The sequence below is a fragment of the Camelina sativa genome, chromosome 10 (assembly GCF_000633955.1).
Source record: "Camelina sativa cultivar DH55 chromosome 10, Cs, whole genome shotgun sequence".
In the NCBI taxonomy this organism is placed as follows: Eukaryota; Viridiplantae; Streptophyta; class Magnoliopsida; order Brassicales; family Brassicaceae; genus Camelina; species Camelina sativa.
This window is the reverse complement of record NC_025694.1, coordinates 18,269,161-18,283,394: the sequence shown is the minus strand read 5'-3', so window position 1 is coordinate 18,283,394 and position 14,234 is coordinate 18,269,161. Positions and strand designations below refer to the sequence as shown.

Genomic DNA, 14,234 nt, shown 5'->3' with positions numbered 1-14,234 from the left:
TTAAAATTGCTATATTGACCCACATGCACAATATACGTTATGGCAGATTTTCTTATGTTATGATAGTTGTTTTTTCCTACTAAAAAATCTGCTGCTTGATAACAGATTTATTATATATGAATACAATGATAACATATTTGTTTTATGTTGATATAGTGACAGCAGATTTTTTTCAGGGTAATGACAGATTTATTAGTGCCTTTTGTGATAGATTTTTTTTAAAGTTAAGCGACAGACTTTTGTACCAGTTGCCATATATGACGAGAATCTAGGGTTTACCTTATTTTTTCTCTTTTGTATCGTGCCTCCCCTCCCCTATATCGACTGAAATTTTTTTTCTCTTTTGGGTTCATCTTATTTTTCCATAAATTCCTTCTTCCTCCTCTCCAATGTGGATTTAATCATGCTTTCTTTCCTTTTAAGGTGGTTTTTTTTTCATCTCTTCCTTCACGTTTTAGAGTGATTGTTACACAACCAAGAGAATATGAAGCAGGTGATTCTCGTTTGTGGTAATTGGATCTTTGACAACAACAAATGGTTGTTTGTTGTTGATAATGAAAGGGGTTCACGAATTCTACAATGTAACGATCAAAGCAGATTTGATGATTGCATTGAAATGGTATATGAGGATTACAGGCTGGACAACAAGGTATTTGATGTTGTCTTGAGTTACAAGATCTCGAAGAGGTTATTGCAGGATTTACCCAGTGATACACCACCAGTTATTATCGATAATTCTCATCAGTTGCACACTTTTCTGGGAAAATTGGAAAGGGTTACAGGTCGACTTTGTGTTGAAGTGAAGAAGTAAATACAGACTAATTTGAATCACAAAGGTAAGAAACGAGGAAGAGATGAAAATGATCAGGTTGGAGAAGAGTATCTTGATATGGCCAGCGACACAAATGAAGAAGAGATCGAGTGTGTAGAGAAAATTCTCTAGGTCTGTTCGTTTTCATCCTTTCTTAGCAAGTGTGTATGTTATACAACTAAGTTTCTAATATAATGTCGCTACTATTTTATAGGGCCGTGTGGACTATGCTAAGTTACTTACTGTCCAAGATATCGATGCACACCAAGTACAAGTAACAAGTGGAACATCTCTGCATGTTGTCAATTTGAAAGATAAAAAGTGTACATGTCGCAGGTTTGACTTGGAGAAACTCCCTTGTGCACATGCAATAGCGGCCGGTGAATTCAGAAACATTTCTCGCATTTGAATGAGTCATCCTTATTATCGGAAACACTACGTTTACACTTCCTACGAGAATGCCATCATGCCAAGGGAGCTTGATAAATCTGTTCGTGGACATGTGATAACGAAGGTATGTGGTAATTGCAACCAAGTAGGACATAATCGCAAGACATGTACTCTATAATTTCCTAGTTTTTGTTATCTTCCCAAGTTCTCTTTATATTTTTGTTGAAAATGACGATGCTTTCATTGACATAGAACTCTTTTTAGTTCAAAGTTCTTTTATATTCTCCACTTCTTTTGTTAGTAACAATTTAAAATTTAAAATGAGTATATGCTTTACTCGTGGTAAAAATAAGAGAAATAGTCTACAAGTCTTCAAGTTATATTATCATCATTCACGTTCAAATTTAAAATTTTATAATGAGTATATGCATTACTCGTGGGAATTATAAGAAAAATAGTCTTCAAGTTATATTATCATCATTCACGTTCAAATTCACATGCAAAAGAAGAATAGTCTACAATTATAATGTTATTACAAAACGTAAGGCAATGAAACAAAATAGTCTACAAGGACTCATCAACTAGGGAAGGGATGATAATAGCTTTAGCTCGAGGATGTGAATCAGTCATATTAGCTGGTATGGCTAATTATCTGACTTCGTCGTATAATTCCGCTGCAAGCTTAATCCGAAGAGCCAACATGTTCTCATCGCAAAACCCATCAAATGTTTTCCGAAGAGCTAAACATTCAATGTACTTAAGAGCATACACACCACAATCACCTGGATTTTCATTCCGAGGAACATTTTTCTTCACCCTTCTCAATTCCAACATTGCTCTGCTCTTCTTACGGTTTGTCTCAGGAATCATGTCACTTAATATCGCTGGAATCATTCGTCTTAAAGGCAAACATGCAGNTAAAGGCAAACATGCAATGGCCATTTGTTCGTCATTCACCAAGGTTGGTATGCTATCATAGATGTGAATCTTCTTACCCCGCAAGTCAATATCCAAAGCCACCCAATGGTTCCCATTGACAAAAAGACAAGCGTATAAGTTATCCACATCAATCCACCACTTCTTGTTCATAGCTGACTCCTCAGGATATTCACGCGTCTAGAAGTCTTCGAAGGTCCAGGTCCATCCAACTTCGTCAAAGCCTCTCCAAGGCGGTTTAATGTCACCTCAAGTTTTTTATGTACCAACTGATCCTCCTTGTTGGACCATGTATCTTCAGAACTGGAAGCTATTTTCAATTTAGCTTTCTGAACTTGGGTAGTAATATTCTCAACATCATCAGAAGCAAGACCAGTAATCTTCTTTTTCTTGGAAGTTTCCTTCTTCTCAACCTTCACAGATTCCTTCCTCACCACCCTTTGAACTGGAAATTCATCTTGTGATGTGTGCTTCATATCAACAATCCATGACTGCAACCAAACAGAACATTCCAAGAAGGAGGTAAGAAAATCGAGAAATGATATGTTTAAGAAAAAAAAAACATAACATTAGAAGTTTGATATTAAGATGAGAAGCGTATAAGTTTATAACAAAAAAAAAAAGAACATGAGAAGTAACGAAACATGATAAGCTTTAACAAACAGAACATGAGAAGTTTAAAAAAAACAGAACATGAGAAGTTTAAAAAAAACAGAACATGGGAAGTTTAAAAAAAAACAGAACATGAGAAGTTTTAAAAATTCAGAACATGAGAAGCTTTAACAAACAGAACATGAGAAGTAAAAAAAAACAGAACATGAGAAGTTTAAAAAAAACAGAACATGAGAAGTTTTAAAAAAACAGAACATGGGAAGTTTAAAAAAAACAGAACATGAGAAGTTTAAAAAATTCAGAACATGAGAAGTTTAAAAAAAACAGAACATGGGAAGTTTAAAAAAACAGAACATGAGAAGTAAAAAAATAAAACGACGAGTTTTTTAAAAACAGAACATGAGAAGTTTTAGACAACAACAGAACATGAGAAGTAAAGGAAAATGTAACTTACAGGTGTTTTACTTGTTCTCTCATCATCGTTAATGGTGTGTGAAGTGGCATTATTCCGTACATCAGCGTCTTTTGGCTCTTTTCTTTCTTTCTCCAATGCTTTAATCCTCTCACCCATCTCCTCTTTGAACACCGTCATTTTTTTTTTCAACAAATGTTTCAAATTTACTCTCCAAAGCATCTATTCGACTGTTGAGTATTTTTGCCCAAGTTAGAAATAGTCTCATTCATTTTCTCAATCGCCCTCCAAATATCCAAAGAAATTGACTTGTCATCCTTACCATCCTACAATAACATGTTCATTAATATCATAATAGAGAAGACAAAAAATGTTAATCAATTACGGTAAAGGAAAACGATACCTTACCTCCATGTTGGTTACATTTTCTACTTGTTCACATTTAGGATCATTATCCGTCAATCTTTTTTTCTTAGGATTGCACCTTCTGTTGTCATTCACCTTATCAGCTTCAACACTTCTTTTCTTCTTTTTTGAACTTATACCAACTGTTTTGACACAACTCCAAGCATCTAGAGACAAACGGTTATGAATGAGATCTTTAAGTAGCTCGTCTAGGTGTAGATATGTATGCTCATCTGCGTCAGACCATAGAGGATACATGTTTTCCTCTGAAACATGAAACATATGCCTAACACGAACCTACAAGCCATGAATAAAGTGATTAACACTGGTAATAACTTTAAATTCACACAAATTATTTGTTGATGTCAAAAGTATTTTTTTTTAAAAGATAGTAACAAACTAGCACCACTACTAACCTGTCCATGCAACTTCTTCTCGTTTTGGATGAAGTTTGTGAAGTTGATACGTTTTCGAGATGATCGCCAATCAAGAAGTGGAACACCAGTGGTTTCTATCCTTCTAACCCCATAACTTTCTCCTATTCCAGTAACACTCTCATACAACCAAATTAACAAAGCATGAACACACCCGTGTATGGTGTATGAATCTCTGTCATAGTCAACCATCTTCACAGAATTCACTAGACTACTAAAAGCAAACCGACCCCATGGATGTTTTTCAAAAGCAACTGGATCTAAAACTCTCTTAGCGGTTGCCAACGGGATTCTAGATGTATGATGAATTCCATGTACGCATACTGACAACAAACATAACCTACCAACCATCATCCTCTTATCAAGATGCCATGTTTTGCTAGAATCAATAACCTTTACCAACTCACTCCACATAGGACCATCAAGGGTTGTTGGTATTTTCATTTCTTTCCAGAAATCATGGTGATCAACATCAAAGTTCTCTAAAGGGTCAAATGCATCACAATTTAACCTTGTTATCTCTGCAAACTCATTTAAAGAAAATTTAATTGGCCTATTATCGATCAAAGACCAAACCTCATGAATGTTGTTGATTCTCAGCTGTTGTGTGAGTAGAAAGTGAACTCTCTGCGCAGCCCAGGTGTATTCCAATTCATCAAACTTTATAAACACTCCAAGAGATGAGTCCTTGAGTTTATCCCACACGTCCACCCCTAATCCTTCTCTCAAAATTCCAATTTTGGACACAAAACAATTGTGGTTCATGCTCCTATGTTGGAGAGGCAATTTCCCTTCTTCATAAAGTAGAGGAGGATATTTTATGATATTGCTTAATGATGCCATTCCTAAACATACAAAAAAAACAGTTAGGATAAAACTAAATCATTCACAAGTTGGCAGTTTTAAAAAGACACACACACACACAATACTTATATAATATGAAAGAAGCTAAAACATAAGAGGAAGTAACGAAAGGGGACCAAAAAAAGTACAATGCATCATTCACAATGTGAGTTCTTATTATATATTACCGATGAAAACAATCAGAAAAGAACAGCATACCAAATAAAATGCTAAATGAACCTAAAAGAAGGTGGACGAATGCTAAACTGGGTTTCCTTTAAATTGTGCTTGGAACTGAAGATCTGAATCATCAAAAATACATTTGAGAAATTAAACAGTGAAGACAAACACTTATCATGTTCACTGGACCTAGCCTATCATGTCTCTGTTATGTTTTTGAAAATAGATTTGACGAAAAGCAAACTATTCGAACTGTTGATTTCAAGATTACTAGAAAACCAAACAATTCAAAGCGGAATTAACCGAAAGAATTGGCGCCTCTTATGGGCGCTCTAAGTTTTGAATAAACAACTATGATGAATGAAACAGGGGGAGGAGGGAGAGAACTGAAAACATACCGGATTTATGAAGAACCACCGACCAAAGCTATTGGTTCCACGACAAAATCAAATCAGACTTCAAAAAACGAGCTTGAAGTGGAAACCAAAACTATTGAATAACAAGACCCAAAACAAAATCAAGGTTAATCTACAATTTCAATCAACTGAGTAATCGATTCTATAAAGGAAAAAACACAACACTTACCGCCGGACAAAATCGAACGCCACCGGAACCGAAAACGGTTCTTATTTCGCCGGCGGAAAACGAGAGCCAACTACTCTCCAAAATCAACCACCCACCGAATCCGAAAATCTACAATTTTCAGTTGTACAAAATCACTCTGACCAAACTAATTTAACAAATTAAGGGGAAGGGAAGACGTGATTTGATAGGTCGTTTTTGTCCTGTAAATTAAGCCAAAAAACAACAAAAAGGAAAACTTTTACACCTCAAAGGGTATAACAATGGCGAGGGCTTCAAGAACACCGGCGCCGAATCCGAAAATCAACCACCACCGAAGCCACTAGGGTTCTTAATTCGCCGTCGGAATAAACGACCCAACACCGTTGCCGTCGGAATATGAAGCCAACACTGACGACCTCAGAATCTCGCTGGACTGTAAAAGCTCTTCTTCGTCGGCGGAAGAAACAAAGCCGATATCGGTTTTTAAAAAAAAAAAGATTGTCGAGGTTTTTTAGGTGAGAGGTTTTAAATGAATATTTTTATTTTTTATTTAATCACTTAGTTTTTATTTCCTAATTCAATTTAATTGGACTTTTGGTAATTTAGACACAAAATTGTGTCTATCTAGTTTTCTCCTAAGATAGGGTGTCAATGGAGCAATTTTTTTTCCAAATTGTGTCTGGTCTATTTTCACATTTAATAAAGCGATAACAGAAAATCTCCCGAGAAACATATGTCTTCCACTGGTCAAATAAAAAGATGAAGAACACTAAAAAAGGAATGAAAACATAATATTTTACCCTAAAATGAAGATTGCTTCTTTGTATATGTTTTATATATAAGTTTCATATTATTTATTGGTAAAGCCTAACACTTCTCTGGGGTTTCTTGTGAGGTGAGGAATCTCTCCCCTCTAGATGAATTGTGTGTTGATTATTGTATAATATGCTTCTCTTTATTGTATCCTGTTATTATTATTATTAGTTTTCAAAATTTTCTTTGAGCATCTCTCACTTGTTTCAAAATCTAAAATAATATTAGGATTATGTTATTTCAGTTTTTATTATGTTTTCTTCAAATTCCAATGCAATATTTCATTTGATTGTTCTCTCGTTACTAGGTTTTAACACTTGTTTATAATTCGGATGATTTCGAGTTTGATTATTACAACTTTGATTGCATTCCATTATTTTAATATATTTAGAGGGTGTATTGAAACCATGATTTTGGAGGATTTGATTGGATTGAGGAAATTTGGAATTTTGATAAATTTTAGGGAATTTGATATGATTTATGGTAAAATTCTTTCAAATTTTACCTAAAACCATAAGAGATTTCTGTATTTTTAACTAAACAAATCCCCTCAAATCCTCCAAAATCCCCAAAACTTATTAAAATCCAAATCCACAAACTGTTCTGAATAACAGTGGATTTTAAAGTAGATTTTTAAATCATTAGTTCAATAACAGTGGATTTTAAAGTAGATTTTTAAATCATCAGTTCAATAACAGTGGATTTTAATAGACTTTTTAAAATCCATGATTGAATAACATAGGATTTGTAAATTTTAAACAAATCACTTAAAATGTCAAGTTGAATACACCATCCTAATTGGAACACCTACAATGGAACACCTACAATGATCTTATGTGTTTCCTCTTTTTATGGGTATAATGAAGCATTGACAAACTGTGAACCATGGTTGCATCGAGGCGAACTAAAACTAACCCACAGGAGTATCTCAAGATTGTGAAGAGAAAACTACAAAACAAACGTGACGTCTATATAAGGTTTCTTTAGATCATGACAGCTTTCACAGCTAGGAGGTATATATTTTCAGTGTTAATATATAACGGGTTTTGCTCTTAAAGAAATTTCAATTTTTTTTTTCACGGAAGATGTTTGTATTTTGGGAAAACTGAACAAAATAATCTGAAAGTATTTTCATTGTAGGATGGATTCGTATATTGTAAGATCAGTGGTGAAAGAACTCTTTAAGGAAGACAAGGAACTGATTTCGGGTTTCAATGCATTTTTGCCAAAGGAACTCAGGATAAAACTCGACGGTGAACAAACTACAGCAATAATGTCTGATGAGTATTGGAAAGCTCTTGATTTTGTCAAGAAGGTTAAGGTACATATACACACTTTAGATACATAAATATTAGTTTTATATCTGATGAATTTTAGTGTTTTTGCTATCAGTTTTATAAGAACCTAAACTAAATATAACTATTTTGTAGTCTAGCTTTACTAGAAAGTATGTTTCCCTTTAATGTTTTATGTTCCACCTTCTCTTACATGACATATATCCGTAGAAACAGTTTCAGGACGATGTTCGTATATACAAATCATTTATGAATATTATGGACATGTTTAGGAAGGAAAAAAAAGAGCATTGCTGAGATCTGCCATGAGGTATATTTACATATTAAAACTCTTTTTTTATTGGTCGTGCTTTGCATGTTTTGGATTCGACTGGATGATTATTTTGTAGGTAACTATCCTATTTCGAGACCATCACGACTTGCGTGTGGAGTTTTATCACTTTCTCCCTCAGAATCTCCCTCGAAAGAGAGAATGAGATGATGAAATATGCAATGAATCTATGTTCTACCACCAGTTTGTTGTTGAACTAGTACTTAAACTAGTAACTTATTTTAGTTTATATTGTTATAGTTTAAACCGTTATTATGAATAATACATACTCTCTCTTTTCTTTTTAGTTGTTGTTTAGGTTTTTTCACACATATTAAGAAAATGTTTAATTTTTATGTTTTATCCCTAATTAATGTGTTGTTTTATTTGATATCATTAATTCGTAAGCTAAAAGAATAGGGATAAAATCGAAAAATTTAATTTTAAACATGTATTAAAAACATAAAACGACCACTAGTTTGAAACAAAAATTAACTTCGAAAACGACAACTAATTAAAAACGGAGAGAGTAACTTATTTTCTCAAAAATTATGCACAACTTCCACTACCATTTCATTAGTATATAATCTTTCTATTTGGTTGAATATTTTGGGTATATTAGGTAAAAATTCAAAGATACGGTTTAAATGTTTAACAAATTGTCATAGTGAGTTTTCTACTTTTTTTTTCATTTCGTATGAAAATTTATTTTCAAATTCTCTACTGAAACAACCTTTTTTTTTAATATATAATATAATCTCTAGTGGTCCCATACCCATTTACAACCTAGCATCAATCAACAACAGCGGATAACAAACAATACCATTATACCATTAAAGAATCCAACAATGAATAATCCAATAAACCAACAAAGTCAATAATCAATTCCAACATCCTATATTGTTCTATCTACTTCACTCTAGCAACCTAACAATAGCTAGACCACAATTAATCAAGCCTCTAGAATATCCGCCTCTTCATCGCCTTGATTCCACAATCACACTTTGCTTTTACCTGCACCTCAACCTTTTAAAAAGTTCCAAGATTTATAATATTTTAAATTATAATATTTTAAAACTTTTTAAAAGCTAAGATCTTTTAAAGGTTTCGATATTTATAATATTTAAACTTTTGAAAATTTTAAATATTATAATTTTTTTTTGAAACTTTTTAAAGTTTGAATTTGATCAAATAAAAAACCTGATCAAACCGAATCTATACCAAATAAAAGTAGAAGCTAAACTCCTAAGGATGTCCACATGGGATTTTAAACCACCAATAGGAATTAGACATATCACTAATTAACATTTTTGCTTAAGGTGTTCACATAATATTTAAAACAACCAATAGGAATTAGACATTTCATTTTAGATTAATTAGTTTTCCCATTATTCAGGATCCGTTCGCCTTGTAAAGCATAGCAACTTCAACACGCATTGATGTAAAAATATCTCAAAGCATACCATAAATTTTTAAAAATTACTAGCATCTACAATTGTTATCCAAATCTATAAACGGAATATGCTTTGGGGGATTATGATGATAAGGCGGTTAAGGAGGAAACGAAGGAGACAATCAGAAAGTCATCCTTTATCCTATAAAGCACAAGTCATAGTCATATGAACGAAGTCACATGAGATTTTATTTTATTTTTGATTTAAATTTCATAAAAAAAATTCTGAAAAGAAATCGAAATCGTGGCGAGAAAAGAAAAACTAAACAATAACCAAATTTTCTAATAAAAATCCCTAAATTTTCTATCCCACAATCACCACGATCTCTACATCGCAGAAACTGTTTCATCTTCCTCTATAAATTTAACTCACCATGAACTCAAAACTCATTTACTCAAGTAAAGCAAAGTTTTTTTTTTTATATATATTTCATCTTTCACAATCTGTTATGTTGTTTATGTTTCCAGAAAATTCCAGAGATATATGCATGTCTCGATCGGCTCCGTCTCCGACTTGAAAACGTCTTCAGCCTCTTCTAATTACCGTGGATGTTGGCAACGAGTTCCTAAGTAACCTATCACTGGGGTAATAGGACTGTGAGCACAGCGACGGGAGACTGGAAAAGCTAGCTTCCAGGTGAATTAGAATATCATTTTCTTTCATCTCGTGGGAATTAAAATCTTATTTTTAATTCAATTTTTCAAGATTTTCCAATCATTTTCTATCTAATTTGAGGATTTTAATTTGAAGGCAAAAAAATCTTCGTGAATGGAAGGAAGTGGAGGATTGGAGAAAAGTGGTTAATAGTATGGAACATATGCTTTCCATGGAAGGGGCTTGCATTTTCGACAGTGTATAGGAATTCGAAGGTACTATTATAATTGATTAATTCATTCAGCTTCCCTCATTGTCTGCAATAGACATTTCCTTGCCATGTACTGTTTTTACTCAATTTGAAGTCATTGCTATGTGGAAAAAAATTTGAGATGACATAATTAATTAGATTTTAGAAACAAATCCACATATTGAACACAAATGCACAATATATACGGTATATAATATACCCGTTCACTTTGTGATTGTTTGTGGCAGGCAAGAACATATGATGCCAAGGCGCTCTTCTTCTCCGGTGCATCATACAACGCAAATGTATATGGAATCTTTACGTTTGTGAGCTCTTTGACTTACCACGGGCTGTGAAGCATAATCTTACAATCGGAGAACCAATCATCGATGTCTAAATAGTGTTTTTTCATCACCATAGGACTAACGGGAGTCTCAGACCATTTTTTCTAGCCATAAGAGATCACCATATACGAGTAATCTCTTGATCACTACCTCAAGCTGTTCTATTATTTATTTTTGTGTGTTGCATATCAATTGATCCACAAAAAATAAAACACACACACACACACACACATACACACAAAATTTATTCTCAAGTACAAATCTAAAAATCCAATGTATGCATGAAAAGGTAAATTTCTAATTCATACAATTTCTTTATTTTTCTATTTCTCGATTCTTCTAAATATCACTATATTCTACTTCTATGACCTCTATTTAACAAGTCTTGTTAACATGCAAAAGTTTTCTTGGATCAGAAGAAGTAGGGTTTACCTATCTCGAAGTCGAGAGACAAAAGGAGTCATAATGAAATAATCAAGGTTTTTTTTCCTTCTATCTCTGATTCTCTCATGTTAGCATTTAAAATCTCTTTTTTTTCTTTCATATAGCTTTTGTATGCTTGAAGAAATTGTTTATAGCTAACATATGATTAGCAGTTATTAATAATTCAAAATTGTTTGTATGGCTGTGATTAGATTATTTAGACAACAAGAAAACTTACACTTTACCTAGGAAATGTGTCATCAAAAAAATGTAATCTGGAAATCAGACACGAAGGAGAGCAAAACACAAGAATGCATCATTGATGGAATTATATGTGTAAGTATGGCATTCTATTATTTAATTAGATTAGTTTACTTTCTTGGTTATGTATTAACATTTTTTTTGTTTTGTATAGTTCTTTTTCGGTTAATGTTTGTTTAAGTTTTCAAGTAGAAATAAAATTTAAACTTTAACAATCTTTTTTTTTTCCTGTACGTAGTACGGGTAGAATACTAGTAACGGTTATAAAATCTTATAAAGCGTATAGATTTGAATAAAAATATTGTATTTGCTATGTTTATGTTTTACGAGAAGAACGGATTCTGTATTTGTCGTACGTACACATTGGACTTCAGAAGAACATATGTGAAGAACCTTTTCCCATTGTTGAACCCGTTCACCCAATATATATATATATAACAAACACGTTATGTTCATAACATTTTTTACGAGCCTTCTCCCAATTTTCAGAAATCAGAGCCCGTTTTATTCTAAAATAATTAGTATTCAAAGAATATATTATAGATTTCCACAAACAAAATTTATATAATTATCGCAAAAGTCTGTAATGTGAGTGTAGCCTAATTATATAAATGTTATGAACAGAACCAGTTATTTTTGATGGCTAGAACGTGTTCTTATATCATTGTAAAAATATTATTTATTATGAACAGAATTATGTTTACTAGTAGAAAGGGTTCTGAATAATTGGGAAAAGTTCTTTACATACGTTATTCTGAAGTCCAACGTGTTAACATAACTTGTTAGGTTTTACGAACAGAACGGTTCTAACTATTCGGAAAAAGGCTCGTGTCATGTGTTATGATCTTAACAAGATATGTTTATATTATGATCACGGGTTCTGAACAGAAAAAAAGTTTTTTTTCTTTTTTCTGAAGACCATCGGATACGTAAGAATTTTATACTCGATTTTTGAAAGAACTGTCGTTTGGTTCAGAAGTTACTGAGATTAGGAGATAAAAGGTTTAAGGGTTATTACAATTTACATGGTAAAAATAATTTAGAAACCGAAAAGTTATATGTTTATGTTTATGTAAAACTGGCATCACTGAAATTATTCTAAAAACAAAAAAAAGTTTGTTATATATTTTAAAAAACTTTTTAACATTCCGAACTATGCTTGGCTTCTCCCACGGCATGGGTCCCTTCCACGTTATTAGCTCTGCCTGGGGGAACTAGCGCCCTCGTTCTTTCCTATGCAAGCAATTGAAGGTTATTACATTAGACACATGTGTTAATAGAACAGAACTAAACTATTATCTAGTAGCAAGAGAAGTAGATATCTCACTAGATCAACAGTGAAAATGTTCATGAGGCATAAAATTGCTTATTTTGAACATACGCTTGTACGCATCTTGATGGTCTTTGTTAGCGTAGCCGTATTTTACCGTCAGCTCCTTCAGTTTTTCATTTAACTTTTCTGTTTCTTCCTCATTACCGGGAATGCCTCTTATGCGCTTCAGCTTTTCACTCATGACCTTTTTTCCATCTCCAATGCGTGCACAGCATGGAGTGTGTTCATCACCTCAAGCCTTTTCATACGAAACTCCGCTTTTTCTCTCAGTGAAATAAACCAGAACTTGAACATTAGTTACCCTTTAAGTGAATGATTTTACAGACAATAAGCAAAAGCCTACCTGATGCTATTTAACCAATCTCTTAATCTCTTCATCAGCTTCTTTTCGGGCTTGAATAACCATTAATTCTCGCTAACCAGAAGAGAAGATCAGAGGAAGAGACATTACATTAGTTACCATTCAAAGTGAATGAGTTTACAGACAATAAGCAAAAGCCTACATGTTCCTTTGCTGCCAAGCTCCTAATTTCTTCACCAGCTTTCTTTTCCTCTTGAGTAGTCATTGAGTTTCGCTAACCAGAAGAGAACATCAGAGGAATAGACTGAAAAAATAGGAATGTACGAAATATACTATATAAAGAGTGCAAAACGTGGTGAGTGGTGACGTTTGGTGTTTCAGCGTTGTGAATTGATGCTATAAATGTAAAAGATATAAATGTAAATCGTAAACATTTGCATCCATGTAAATTGATTAACTTAGAACTAGAACTCCTTGGAAATTTGTGTTTCAACGTTGTGTATTGATTGATGCTATAAATCTTCTTCAATCCGGACCAGCGGCTTTGACACTAATACGATCTCCCTAGGATAGAACTCCGATGAAAGGCTGAAGATAGGTGATAGGCGACGTGATCTTGTTGATGATGATGGACGAATGACTTTGAGTGATGATGTGTGAAGATCGAATGATGAAAACAATGGTTCGATGGAGATAGATGTTTGGGTGGTTGTATGGATTGGAACAAAGTGAAGAGTTTCTGAATCACAAAGTGTATAGAAACCCAGAAATCAAGAACGCATTCAAGAATTCAAATTGAGAGAAAAAGTGTGACAATACTTGTTCATACAACTTCTTCGCTACCAAACAAGGAGGCGTGGCTTTGGGTTTTATAATCAACCCTAGGGTTCGACACTCCAAACAACAGGAAGTTCAAAATAAAACAACAAGGCGTGTAAAAGAAAAAAACAACGAAGCGTCTAGGTGAGCTGTAGTAGTACAGAAGTCACTTGTATTAGTACATTATTCCCCATTGGTAATGACTTCTAGATAACTCGACGTAGTGATCCATTTGCCTCATTAAAAACCATACCGAGAAAACCCAGTGGGACAAAACTCAGCTATGGGAAAAAGAATACAAACTTCACACCTAAGTTATTTAGTTATCATTACCGGGTGAAATCTTCAGGGTGGATATGTTGAAGACTTGGATCCTCGGTAGATTGAATGACCCGTCAGCTATGAGTGCATGAGCTTCCTTGGCCATCTCCTTAGCTCTTGAACGAGTGA

At 33.5% G+C, this 14,234-nt stretch overlaps 2 protein-coding genes, 1 long non-coding RNA gene and 1 pseudogene across 4 annotated transcripts; 2 read left to right on the top strand and 2 right to left on the bottom strand.

Moving 5' to 3' along the window:
* LOC104720477 lies at nt 1,850-3,341 on the bottom strand. The gene is made up of 3 exons (XM_010438375.1): nt 3,204-3,341; nt 2,404-2,628; nt 1,850-2,317 (listed from the first exon to the last, which is right to left on the bottom strand). Exons 1-3 carry the CDS (start codon nt 3,339-3,341, stop codon nt 1,850-1,852), a joined length of 831 nt encoding a protein of 276 aa, XP_010436677.1.
* Nucleotides 3,651-4,538, bottom strand: LOC109126870 (the record flags this gene model as incomplete). Its single annotated transcript, XM_019230758.1, has 2 exons — nt 3,983-4,538; nt 3,651-3,863 (listed from the first exon to the last, which is right to left on the bottom strand). Coding segments are annotated over exons 1-2 (675 nt in total), but the record flags the coding sequence as incomplete, so codon positions are not given.
* On the top strand, nt 7,286-8,171 carry LOC104720476 (annotated as a pseudogene).
* Nucleotides 9,702-11,474, top strand: LOC104719266. Of its 2 annotated transcripts, XR_756582.1 has the most exons (5): nt 9,702-10,095; nt 10,210-10,328; nt 10,552-10,778; nt 11,064-11,126; nt 11,283-11,474. It is a non-coding gene; the product is annotated as an uncharacterized LOC104719266 (long non-coding RNA). The 2 variants fall into 2 exon arrangements; XR_756581.1 differs by having other exon boundaries at nt 11,064-11,474.